General features: G+C 43.8%; 2 protein-coding genes across 15 annotated transcripts in view; one reads left to right on the forward strand and one right to left on the reverse strand.

Annotated features, from left to right (window-relative positions):
- Nucleotides 1–6,608: 6,608 nt before the first annotated feature.
- Nucleotides 6,609–7,880, forward strand: gpr151 (G protein-coupled receptor 151). The gene has a single exon (XM_069899031.1). It carries the CDS (start codon nucleotides 6,609–6,611, stop codon nucleotides 7,878–7,880), a length of 1,272 nt encoding a protein of 423 aa, XP_069755132.1.
- Nucleotides 7,881–9,672: 1,792 nt separating this feature from the next.
- tcerg1b (transcription elongation regulator 1b (CA150)) overlaps nucleotides 9,673–13,525 on the reverse strand; it is a 106,681-nt gene continuing 102,828 nt past the window's right edge. For 13 of the 14 annotated variants that reach the window (XM_069898984.1, XM_069898977.1, XM_069898982.1 and 10 more), the window contains 3 exons: nucleotides 12,357–12,440; nucleotides 12,170–12,270; nucleotides 9,673–10,341 (listed from right to left, as the gene is read on the reverse strand). In XM_069898984.1, the coding sequence (XP_069755085.1) occupies nucleotides 10,140–10,341; nucleotides 12,170–12,270; nucleotides 12,357–12,440 (387 nt within the window). In that variant the 3' untranslated portion in view covers nucleotides 9,673–10,139. Of the gene's footprint in view, nucleotides 10,342–10,408; nucleotides 11,935–12,169; nucleotides 12,271–12,356; nucleotides 12,441–13,525 lie in introns of those variants that run through there. The other variant, XM_069898980.1, reaches the window with a different exon arrangement.

The following is a 13,525-nucleotide window of genomic DNA, read 5'->3' on the forward strand; positions in this document are numbered from 1 at the left end:
GATTGGTCTTGTTTACTTGGTTTAAGCTGGGAATCTACAGCACTGAGAAATTACATAATTCAGTCAAGATTTTAACTAAGAGCCCATTGCCACTTCATTGGGTTACCTTGTGGAACTCCATAATTTTTTTCCTTTAATTGATGCAGACAATATAATTCTCGTTACTGGGAAAATTGGAAACTTGTGCTCCAACTGAATAGGATGAAGGAAAGACAAAATTCCAGAGTTCCTCCCACAAATTCCTGAACTCCAGGAAGTCATGCACACGACGAGGCTGCGAAATCCAATCAGTCCACTCAGATTCAGAGCACTGACATGAACAATCACCAAGTGATTGAGGTTTCCACCCAATGTGATATTTAATTATTTATTTTAAATTACACTTCATGATTCAACTCTGTGCTGTTCATATTTAAGCATTATAGAGCAAGCAACTTTTTCCAAAGATTTGTCAGTGAAAATCTTTTCCCAATAAATAGCAATATTGAGACGCAGCAAGAAAAGTTCCTGGAAGAAAGAGCTGGAGGGACAAAGTTCAAATTTTTGTGTGGAAATTGATGGAGTATAGAAATGCAGATTTGCATTCCCCTGGAGAAGATTAATTATAACTTGAGGAAGAAGTATGACACATTCATCAAGGTGTGCCAGCCATATCTGAGGCACATGGGTCCACTGATATGATCTATACCCACCCTCCCCACCTTGAGTAATGAGTTAAGAAACAAACCATCTCGCCAGGTAAATAAAGGAGAGTGTAGCAATTACTCCAGTAGAGCTACTAAATGAATACACATACACAGGGTTAGTCAGCAAGACTGTTTATTCGAGTATGCTTGCTCTTTTTGTATCCCTCCCGGTCCGGGCTCCATGAGACCGTGAGTGATGTCACCACGTGCTTGCCACTAATTTGTGGGGCTGGGAGCCCCACGCCCTCTAGAAAGAGGCAAAATGGTCCTCGCAGTGCCGCGTGCATTCGGTTTCTTGCCCAGGTGAGTGAGCAGCAACCCGGCCCCTGGCTCTACGCGTCCGCTCGGCGAGCTGCCCCGGTGACATTTTGTGTTATGCAGCCGCTTGGCCCATTACATGGCCGCTGGGCCCACTACAAGAGAGTAAATTGGGGTTGCAGTGCACACAACATGTGTTCTAATTTTTATTGTTCATCCTTTACACTTTACGGTTTATTTAATACCCGGGGTTCTTGAACTTTGAGGAAGGTCGAGGATCCCATCGGTGCTGGGCTGTTTTTCTTATGTAATTGTGTGTTTCTATAAGTTGGGGAAAGGGAAGGGAGAGAACAAGGGGAGAGGGGAAGAAAAAAAGTACTAGACTCTATATGATGGCAAGAAAATGTTTTGTATTGTTTGTTTGCATTTGCATGAGTCATTGAAAATAAATCTAAAAAAAAGTTCAAAGTTCTGATTTATTGTCAGACTATATACATGACATCACATACAACCCAGAGATTCCTTTTCCTGTAGGCCGGGCAGAATTTCTTCTTATTGGCAGTGTAAAAATACTGTACTCAAGAATAGATATGTATACGGAAGAGAGAACTATAAACAAAGAAAGAAATGTAAACAATCTGACTGCAATGCAGAATAAAAATCAATCATAAATAACGTGCAAAGTAAGAGTCCATAAATGAGTCTTTGTTTTGAGTTTGTTGTTGTGGAGACTGATGGTGGAGGAGTAGCAGCTGTTCCTGTACCTGATAGTGTGAGTCTTGTGGCACCTAGACCTCTTTCCTATAGAGCAGTGAGAACAGAGTGTGTACTGGGTTGTGTGGGTCTTTGATGATTGCTGTCGCCCTCCAACGGCAGAGTTCTCCATAGATGTTCTTGACAGTGGGGAGAGTTTTGCTGTGATGTACTGAGGTGTGTCTACTTCCCTTTGCAGGGCTTTCTGCTGAGGTATTGGTGCCCTCATGTGTGACTCAGTGGCCATAGTTCAGGGATGTGGTACAATTAGTTTGGGGTGAATTTAAGTTTAGAAAAGAAGAGTTTGTCAAGGAAGGATAAATAAATGGGATTATTGCAGCTTCAGGTCACCAATGGCATTTAGGTTTTGATTGACTTCATTTTCAAGCTTTGAAATCTCAATTAGGAATTTATTCTCAATTACCTCAACTATGTGTAGCTAGTGTAGCTAAAGAAAATGTGTTAATTGCTTGTAAAACACAAATGTGCTGGAGAAACTCAGCAGGTCATCCATCATCCATAGGAAGTAACAGCGAACTAATGTTTTAGGCCTGGGCCCTTCCACACATAAACAAAACAGCCTGAATAAAAAGGTGGGGGAGAGGAAGGAGGAAGGGCCAGGGAGAGGAGCACACATTAATAGGTGGATACAGGTGGGAAGGTAGAAGAGAAAAAAAAGATAAGAAATTAAAAGGAAGAGGGTAGTTCTCAGATAGGAGTGGATGGGGTGATGGAGGAAAGGGGACAGGGGGTAGGGAAAGAGGGAGGAATGAGAAGAACGGGAAGGGGTTTAACAGAAATTGGTTGGAGAGAGTACACATGGAATATAAAGTGTTGTTCCTCCAGTTTACAAGTAGCCTCCATTTGGCAGCGCTTGAGGCCATGGTGTGTGGAATTGAAATGGTGGGAACTTAATCTCCTCTAGATTGTCTGTAATCAATCCTTAATGGAACAAGAAATTAGATGTTTAAAAGTAAGACAGCAAAGAACAAGTTCAATTAAAAGCAATATTTTCAATCAGGAGTGAAGCATCCAAATTATGTAGAGGAACCTGTCGACCTTGGGGAGGGGAACCTGTCAACCTTGGGTGGGGGGTGGGGTGGAAATACAGGTCTCATTTCATAAAGAACTCTCCAACGAAGCAATCTGCAAAATTCAACAACTCAGGATACTGAATCAACGCAGAATTCACCCCAAACCCCATTGTGCTCAAGGTCGGTATGATTGTTTCCTATCTCATTTTTAATGTTCCATTTCTGCTGGACTGTATTTCACGGCGCCCTTTCACACATCCAGACTCTAAACGGTCCACCTGGTTGAACGCTCCAGAACAGTGCGGAAAGGATAACTGCACTTCACGAAGCGGGCAATCCGAATTCTCCAACACCCACGGTCATTTTTCACTTTCCCTCTCAGGAATGGATTCCGTTACAATGTGAAGTTACAATGAAGTTACTTTATTGTTTGAGAGTTATTCAACTTTAACAGGACGGAGCATTGTTTTCTGTGAATAAAATAAGTGACTGAAATTGCAATGTTGAAGCCTTTGGTGTCCGCTGATTCAACAAGTTTCCTGCAGCGTGATGAGTAAAGTTCGGAAGGTTCCCGCGCACGTCAGAGGTCTAGTGAAAAGCTGGGGCTGTTCGAGCTTCGAACACAGAAAGGTAACTTGGAAAAGTAAGATGCAAGCATGAAGTTCTAAATGGGATTTCAATAGACGAAGCGGGTGGACTGAACGGGGGCAACTGGGTTTCATTGCAGAGACCCGGGAGGACATCAACTTTGGAGTTAAACGCTGGAAAGGCGCGAAATTGTATCAGAAAAAACAAAAATATCACTGATATTAAAATCTCAAGCACAGGTACAGAAATGATTTTTTTTTAATGAATGAAATGCTGGCCGGGGATTAGAATGCGATAGCAATATGAAGTTCCATCCTGGGACGTCTGAAGGATTGCAGTTCCCTACACCGCACGGTCGGGATATATTGGCCGTGCACCCCAGATTGGCGACATTGATTAGTGTTGGAATCCCCGAACTTCAATGTTCATGGATGCTTCAATCTTAGTTTTAAAGATGGGAACTAATAGGGTACAGACAGAGAGAACTGGGTTGAGTCGTCGTTTGAAAGGTACAGGACGAGCGCTTGAAGCTACAAGGCTGACATCTGGGACGTGGAATTGCTTCAAATTTTAGCTCATCAGGGCACAGCGGACTGCATGACCTCTCAGTGTTGGAAATATCCAGTATTCCGTGTTGTTGCTCTCATGTGTTTCGTCACTTTAATCTTAGAGTGACTTGTAAGAATCCAAAAGCAGGAAATGGCCTATTGCCTTTATTCTATTGGAAGAGAAGGCCCGCTCCAGGTACGACGGGTGGCACAAATCAGATCTGCATGTGCTCGTTTCCAAAGTATCCAGGTACTGAGATTCGCCGAAATGGTATGAGGGAAATGTAATTAGCCTCTGTGGGCAGAGTGAAGATGCTGGGGGTGGGGGGTTTGCTCAGAGTCGGATAACTTGAATGCAAGTATTATTGATCTGAAATGTTCACTCGGTTTCTCTCTCTCTCTCTCTCGCAGATGCTGTCTGGTTTGCTGAGTGTTTAGGTTAAAGGAATGTTTAATTGTTCAAAGGGATAGGGTGGATATTTCCACCGACAGCAGCGTCAGGGTGCAGAGGACGAAGAGAGATTGTTGAGAACTTGAAAGGAGTTGATACTATGGGTAATTAGAAAATAGGGCAAATATGACAGACACGGGCTTTTTGTTGAGAAGGTGGAGGTGAACAAAGAATATTGTTTCAAATGATTACATGTTGCTGTGAAGTCCATCGAGAATGTTGATGGCAGCAGATTCGATAATAAAACGGATTTTAAAATGAAGGTCTGAACACACGTGGCAAGGGTCGTGGTCATAACAATTGTATTTCTCTTGGCTCAGATTTGTTTTCTCCCTGTGATCCTATGATTCTCAGATACGCACATAGATGTAAGAAAAATAGGTGGGGGGGGGGGGAGCTTGCTGTGGAGTCGGTTTATATATATCAGCAGAACATCGTGTGCTGCAATATTCTCTGATTCCACAAAACCCTCCACACCTCTACCCGTGGTCGCAGATCACCCTTGATGGCTGAGCGTTCATGAGAAGCCGAATCACCCGATATTCAAAATCTAGTTTTTGGCGATGAAGAGACGCAGATATAAAGTGTATGACAAGGGAAGAGAGGAAAATCTGGCAGAGAGGAAGTAATGAGAGAGATAGTGCAAAGAACGAGCATTGCGCACTGGGCTAAATGATATCTTGTCCTGTATCCTTGTTTGAATACTAGAGGATGTTCGCGGAGTGAGTGGAGTTTTTTTTTAACCCAGTGATTGGTGGCTGCCAGGGAGAGTGGTGGAAATAGATGCAATTAAGAGGCGCCAAGATTGATGCAAGGAATAGAGGGAGATGGTTCATGTGCAAGCAGCAGAGTTTGAGTTTAACTTGGGCATCATGTTCGGCGCAGATACATAGGCTGGAGGGCCAATTTCTGTTCTGTTCTGTGTAAGCCTCTGCACCTGCGTTACCCTCGAAATGCTGTCATCTCCGCCACCAGTGGTCACACTGATTGAGAATTACTCTCCAAAATCTTTCTTCTCAAAGCCCTCCTCCAAGGAGCCTCCAAACCGATTCCTTTGATCAAATGTTTGCTTGCTCGTCAGTATTCAGTTCGTGGTGGCGATGTTGCCTGATATTTTTCTTGCGAAATGCTTGGAATATTTAAATATTTTAATTAGAATCATCATTCATAAGCCGTCCAAAATGCCCGACCACACTAGTCCCACCTGCCTGCGTTTGGCCCATAACCCGAGTCTAAACCATCCTATCCATGTATCCGTCTGAATATTTCTCAAACGTTGCAATAATATGTCTCCACCACCTCCTCCGGTAGCCAATTCCATCCGTCCACCATACTCTGGGGGAAAAAAGTTACGCCTCAGGTTTCTATTAGATTTTTCCCCCTTCACTCCGGTTGGCGCCACCATAGGGATCGGACCGGGGTTAGAATCCCGCGCTGTCTATAAGGAGTTTGTACGTTCACCCCGTGCCTGCGTGGGTTCTCCCCGGGGCTCTGGTTTTCTCCCATCGTTCGAAACCTACCGGGGGTGTAGGTTAATTGGGTGTAAATTAGACGCCACTGACTCGTGGGCCGAAATGGCCTGATACCGTGCTGAATGTCCACATTTAAACTTTTTACAATCACTTGAAATCTGTGTCCTCTGGTTACTGATGACCCGAAAGGTTTGGCTGTTGCAAAGCAGTAGCATGTTAATATACAGGTTCCGAAATGACATGTCATCTGTCTTGGTAATAACCCCAATCTGACAGCGGTGTGATTTAAATGCTGACATTTCCTACAGTGTTAACTATTAAACTATTGCGAACCTGGCACACGTTTCCACATCTTGAACAATAATATAATGTGGACTGTGAAGAAAGAAGGAGATCTCTTGACATCCGGGGTCATTTAAGACACTTGGGAAAGAATCCTGATCAGAAAGAAATGAGGCGGTGACGGTGGAGAATCAAGTAAATTTAAAAAATCTCGGATAGAATTCTTTAACAATGCTGATTAAATGGTTTCAGCTATTTTAATGTCTGAACCTGAAATGATATGCATGATTTATGAAGTAGGTGGCCCTTCACGTACGTTTTAATTGGCCCCCTGAGGCCGTCTGTTATTTATCAGACTTGCAAATTGTCGCTGTCCGAGGTACCGAAACTGGTTTTCGCAAATCAATCGGCAACAGTTCTCCATGCGGCTGTTTGCCGGTCGAGTTGGCTGAGCTGTTTTCACACGGCAATACAGAGGGACTCCGGAGAGGATTCGTTCGTGGCGGAAGCAAGTCATCCACGCCGCTGCAGCGGTCATGGAGAAACTTGGCGTCCAAATGAACGATCTGAACGCCGCCAATAGCACCAATGATATCGCCCAGTGGAACGGAGCGTTTCAAAACACCGAGCTCAAACCGCTGCAAACTGCGATCCCGTTGATTTTAGCAGCTCTCTGTTTGGTCGGTTTTGCTGGGAATGTCCTCGTTGTTGCCGTTTTGATCAATAACGCAAAAAAGGGCAGAACTTCCATGATAAATTCGTTAATATTCAACTTGAGCGCGGCGGACCTCCTGATCATCATGTTCTGCGTCCCGTTCAGGGCTATTGCTTACTCCAAGCCATTCTGGGTGCTCGGCTGGTTCGTTTGCAAAGCGGCGGATTGGTTTTTCCAGAGTTGCCTTGCCGCGAAAAGTTTCACCATCGCTGCGCTGGCCAAAGCTTGTTTCATGTATGTGACGCATCCGTCCAAACAAGTCCAATTCAAGGGTCAGAGGGTCGCCGCGCTCCTCATCTCCGGCTGGGCGCTTGCCTTAATCCTCTCGGTGCCTCACTGGCTCTTGGCAAGGATGAGCCGCGAAGGGGAGAAGGTGATGTGCATTCTTGACTGGCCGGAACATGCATCCAATTTCCTGACAGTTTTTGCTAAGTTGTATCCTGCTTTGGTGTATTGCCTTCCTGTGTGCTGTACCTTCACTTATCACTGGAAGGCTTTTCGGAGATGCAAACGGAGAGGAGCCAAAAACCAGAACCTGCGGAATCAGGTCAGAGGAAGGCGACTGACCTCGATGCTGTTCGGAGTCAGTCTTGCCTTCGCCGTCATGTGCGCACCAGAATGGGTGGTGTGGCTTTGGTTTCGACACATTCAGAAGGACGACCCCTCGCCACCTGCAGCTTTCATCCTGTTCTCTCAAGTCCTGGTGTTCAGCATATCTTCGCTCAACCCGCTTATCTTCGTCGTGATGTCTGAAGAGTTCAAAGAAGGTTTCATGGGTCTGTGGAAAAGACTGATCTCCAGCAAGCCACGAGCATCTCTCAATCTGCCAGGCGCCCAACTCCAGGAGACCAGGTCGGAGATCAACCCGGCCAACCTGCCCCGGAGCCAGGAGGAGAAAGCTGTCCAAGTTCCAGACAGTGACCTCGCTCAAGGAAAAGCAGAGAGCCCCGCGGACAACATCGTCCTGTCCGACATGGAACAGTTTTGGCACGAAAGAGAGAACACAGTGGCCTCTGAAGAGGCCGATCCTGTTCCCTGGGAACATCAGAGCGGATCAGACGCTCCGCGCCAGGAGAACAGTGGAAAGATGTGAAGGAGGGGGTGGTCACTAGCAGTTCTGTAAGATGGGTTAAAATTAAAATGACACTATATTTACCAGGGATCCAAGTCCTATTACAAGCGGGATGGGGAGGGTACCTTAATCTGGTTCTAAAAGGAGGAACGGGGGCTGCCCGAATTGTTCTGGCAAATCGGGTATTCCAGGATTGATGCAATGATTAATGAACATGTTTTGAGCTGACAAAACCCGTGTCAGCGGGGATGGAGCTGTTCCTGGATGGAGGGGGTAGAGTTGCCCAGTTAATTGTAGCAAATAAACATGTCTCCAAGTGAAACAATTGAAGCAGGTCACCCATTAAATAATTGAATGGCAAACCCGTCACCACCAGCCCAATAACCAGTTATGGACTTTCATCCAAGCGGCTTGTTTTTTCCGTAGTCATCTATATTGTCTAGGCTATACCATGTAATTATTTTTTATCAACTCAATCTTTTGTTGGGTCGTCACCCCGATTTGAACGCTTTAAGATTGTGAAATTCCGCACAAGGTACTGCGCGTTCGTGCTGAAGGTCTCGCTGTGTTTTATGTGCTTTAGCTTGTATCACCCGTTGTGAAAAAATACTCGTGAGTGACGGTGGTGGTGGTTTTGCTCAATGCGTCCTGGCTTTAGAAGCCCACCTTATCTTAAACCTCTACCACTGAGGTTATACCTCTATCGCATATATTGTATTTTAGCCGTTGTCTTGGCCCCTTTTTCTGCAATGTGTCATCTCAATTGACCTTGTGCATCCATCCATGCCTGTGACCAAGTGCAAATCACCCTTACCTCCCTATTTTCCATGTGTAGAGTAATGGTTTGTCAGAATGTATTGAATATGAAGTAATATTTAAATGTTAACCGTTTGGTCTCACTTTATTTCTGGTGATACATATCATACATGTTGCTCTGTGGGCGCAAAATAAATTGTTCCACACTTCACTGTGTTGGTCTAAGTTGCCTGCTAGAAAAACAATACTTTCACATTGCTCAAACGTTGTAACCAATTGTGTTAAGGTTGACTGACCCCAAATCCTGTAACTGGTGCAGGACAGTAGACCTGAAGTGTGCTCAGGCACATAGGAAAACTATACGTGATTGCCGATTTGTTCATTGGTCCACAGACAGATGAGGAATAATCCATGAGCAACCAAAGGATTTTAAATATTGCAATTGGCTTTGACAAAAGGGTATTCAGGGCAAAAGTCAATAGTCAAATCAATCTTTGCCTTGAACATCCCCTAAAGTTCAGATTATGTGAGAAACTTGAGCAAATACATTGAATACATGCTCCTACCTTATCTTTCCCATACAATAACTAAACAGCCTCTTATCCTGGCTTGGCGTCACCCAGGATGAAGAGCTGGTCAATGCCGCTCGCCGTTGGAGTGACTTTCAACGTCTCTCCTTATCCCTGCTCAGTAAGAGTCGCCCTGGTCAGAGGCCTTATCTGTAACCTGGGGGTGGTGGGGGGCGCTTAATTAATGGGAAATCCATTGCCCCATTAATTTCCCATTCAACCTTATATCCACACATTCCCATCAATTTCACTGCTCACCCACTATATGTGGGATAAAGCCCATGTAATCACAGGGAGAACGTGCAAACTCCCCCAGCACAGGAGGTCAGGGTTGAACCTTGGGTCACTGTTTCTGAGGAACATCTCCACAAACTGCAAGTGTCACCTTTTATTAATTAAACTCGGCCACTAAAATCACTTGAATTTATGATTGACAATACTTCTGACCATATTTATAACTTAATTCAAAGCAGAAATCATTCCAAAACTTAGAAAAAAAAAGATGGTTTATTGCAGTAAACATTTCAACTAGGCAACATTTCCAACACCTTAGTAAATAAAGTCACTTTGAAAACTTACATTTAAACACAAGTAAAAGCTTAAATGTTACAAAGAAAACCCCTTTTGAGATCAGTGACTGATTTGAAAATTACTGGGAACTAAATGCTAGTTTTTACAAGAGCTGTATTGCACAGCCATTTGGTTGGACAAATGACCACACTGCAAGTTTGACATCAGCTGTACTAGTTTTTTTTTTAAAAAAGTTCTTATTTTACACAACTGATGAGTCAAAACTTCAACATGATGACAAGCTGGTACAAATGTGTCCATACTATATACAAAACTGGACAAGCAGACACATTAATACTGCACACACGTTGATAAGTCTGGCAGATGGCTCATGCACAAGTCTCAGTTGATGGGGAGCCTACTCATGCTCAGGAAAGTTTTGGTGTTACTTGGCTGATCGCCGGGTTGGCTCTGATGCAGTAGGAGGTGGGGGAGGTCCTCGCCGATCAAGATCATCAATATAAGCCATAATGAGCTTGCGTCTCTCCTCTGGCACACACTCTAATACTAAGTACCGCTTGTCATTCTGAAGGATCCTTTCGATGTCTTTAAAATGCTGATCTGACTCATGTAATAATTTCCTTGATCTGGTCGGGTTGCGGGGGGGGGGGGGGGGGGGGGAGAAGAGAGAGAAGGAAGTGAGAAAATAAAAGCCCATAATATTTTGATTTGCAGCAAATATAAACAAAAAAAAACAGCTGCTCAAGGAAAGAAATGTGGTTCACAGCTGTATTTTCCAACACCCAAAATTTTCTGCATTGACTGACATTAAACTACCCAGTTGTGCTGTTTGTTTTGACCTCACCTTACAGATCTCAAACTAGATGCCTCTCTGTTGCTGTTATTTGCCACCTGCTTATCATGAACAATGTCTCCTTGCTTTCTGAAACCCTGATGTCTCTCAACTTGCCTCAAGCATTTGAGATGGCTGACCATCCTTCTCCAAAGCCCATCCTCAATCTAAGAGGGGACTTGCTCAGATCCAGCACTTTGATCTATCTCGTTGCAGTGAGAATAGGTCCAACCATTGTATCTTTCACCAACATTACTTCCAATCTCACTACCTCTCATCTCAGCAACATATTTCTTTCAGCCATCATCAGAAAAGATGTTTCACATACACAATGGGTGCACAATCTGCTCCACATCACCACAGCACCTCTCAGTGCAGCCAGACTGTTAGTCCTATCTCCTTGTCGAAGAAAGGTCTAAAGTTGCTTCAATGAAACTAAGACTAAAGTTGTCCTCTTTGATACCATCAGGTATCTATTCCATCTCATTATCCTTACTACTACTACACTAGACTCTTGGCAACTATGTCATTTTTCTTAACTTGAGCAGTTTCAAATCCCATGTCATCCATATTATAATGACTATCCACTTTCGCCTCAAAAGGAAATCCAATCAAACTTTGCTTCACCCCCTCATCCATTGTTGACATCCTAAGCTGGGTTTTTACTATCACCAGACAAAACTGTTTAACAATGGTAAAGGCATCTTCTCATCATCCATTAACAGAACTCAACTCTGCTGCCTCATTCAGTCAGTCATACAGCAGTGTCCAGGCCACCTGTTATACCATTTACCCTTGTCCGAGTAACAGTGCTCGAGGCTTTAGTGATTCCAGTACATGCTTCTTAACTGTACCAAACTTAATTCACCCTTTTATTTGATAGCATGCACTGGTTAATTGACTCAAAGATAAGTTCTTATCACCCTTCAGGATCCCCTCACCAAAACTTGGTATTTCAACTCTCCATACACTCTGCATCTTTCAAGTTCATCATCTGTACATATACAACCAGATGAAACAGCATTTCTGCAGTCAACTATGCACACAGTTACACACAAAACACTTCTCACAAGGTACATAATAATCATATACATCAAAATAAATGTATAAATATTCTGGGATAAGTTAATCAGTTTCATTTATAAAGACCCAAGGTTACAGGATACTGTTAATCTCTAAGCCTGTGGAAAGAAGTTATTTCCCAGCCCAGCAGTCCTGGTTTTGATGCTCCTGTACTTCCTTTCTGGGAGTGAACGGTCAACCCTCAGCACAGTTAACTTACCTGTTCGTGTAATGTTTTTGAAGTGCCAGCAATCCGGGGTCAAATCCACCACTATCAGTAAGTTTACGCTCTCCCTGTGACCACGTGGGTTTCCTCCAGGTGCTCCTGTTTTGTCCCATGTTCCAAAAAATGTAGGGTGTTAGTTGATTAATTTGTCTCGTGGGAGTATTTGGGCAGCAATGGCTCATGGGCCAGATAGACCTCTTACCATGCTTTATTTATAAATTAAATCAACATATAATTCATTAACCATACTCCATAATTCACCACGGCTCTGAAATTTCCTCCCTCAAACTATCCACTGTGAACCATTTATTTGTGATCAGCTGAGATTACTCACCTGTAAGTAATAAATTTGGTCTCTTTCAACAGTGTTCTAAAGTCTGCTTTGGCTGTGATGTACTTGTCTCGAATATATTCTTCAAATTCCCTCTGCTTTTTCTTAAAGACAGCAAAAGTAAGTAAGTACAGAAATGTATTTGGATGAAAGACTAAACACTTGGAAATTCTGGTAGCAAGTCAATTACCCTATCACTTGATGAGAACTTGATACAGCGAGGATCTTCTTTGATCACCTTTTTCACTTCCTTCCATGTCGAGGTGAGAGTAATCTACAATGCAAAAAGATCAAATGTGAGCAACAAACTCACAAGGCAATGCTGACTAGAAGTTCACACAACAGTCAGTGATCATTAATCCATCACAAATGCTGCTCAAGCACATGTTGCATGCATTTCAGATTTGCACCATCTCAGCATTGTGCTGCTTCATTTAGGAAAGTTTTAGTGGTGCAGCACTGAGCATTTGGAAATTCAGGCCTTTGCCCAACTTTCAGCACCCATGACAAAGGGCTCAGGCCCGAAACATCACTGGCTTTTGCTTTCTGACCTGCTGAGTTTCTCCAGCACTTGCGCGGACCCTGCTTGCGCGGACCCTGCTTGCGCGGACCCTGCTTGCGCGGACCCTGCTTGCGCGGACCCTGCTTGCGCGGACCCTGCTTGCGCGGACCCTGCTTGCGCGGACCCTGCTTGCGCGGACCCTGCTTGCGCGGACCCTGCTTGGAAATGCAATGCTTTTTCTATAATCAAATCCATTTTGGCAATTCTAATTCTGGCAATTCAAATTCTGTATGGTTGTGGGAAGACCTGCCTCTACCACCTTCTCAGAGTAGAAATATTCACTGGGTGAAAAAATTCAAGTTTATTGTCATCTGATGGCACAATTGCAATCCAATGAAACAGCTTTCTCCGGTCCTCGGTGCAACACACAGACACACAACTAGACATAACCCACATACAGACAAATACATATGCAGGACAAGTATTCACATTACATACAAATAAATAAATATTGTTTCCATGAATGAGAGTCTTAGATTGTTAGTCTGAGCAGTCACTTTGGTTGTTCAGCATTCTCACTACCCGTGAGAAGAAGCAGTTCCTCAGCCTGGTGATGCTGGCTCTGAGATTCCAGAATTTCTTTCCCAATAGGAGCAACTGAAAGATCCTGGGTTCTCAATGATTTTGCGCACTTTCTTCAGACAATGATCCTGGTAGGATTTGGAATGTTTAGAAGAGTGGACTGAAAAATGGCAGATGGAGTTTAATACTGAAAAGTGTGAAGTGCTTAATTTTGGAAAAAAATAATCAAAATAGGACATATGCAGTAAACAGGAGGGCAATGAAGAATGCAGAAG

Source organism: Narcine bancroftii, chromosome 9 (assembly GCF_036971445.1).
Source record: "Narcine bancroftii isolate sNarBan1 chromosome 9, sNarBan1.hap1, whole genome shotgun sequence".
NCBI classification, from domain to species: Eukaryota; Metazoa; Chordata; class Chondrichthyes; order Torpediniformes; family Narcinidae; genus Narcine; species Narcine bancroftii.

Coding starts and splice junctions, on each gene's coding strand:
- gpr151 (XM_069899031.1), top strand. CDS start 6,609: ATGGAGAAACTTGGCGTCCAAATGAACGATCTGAACGCCGCCAATAGC.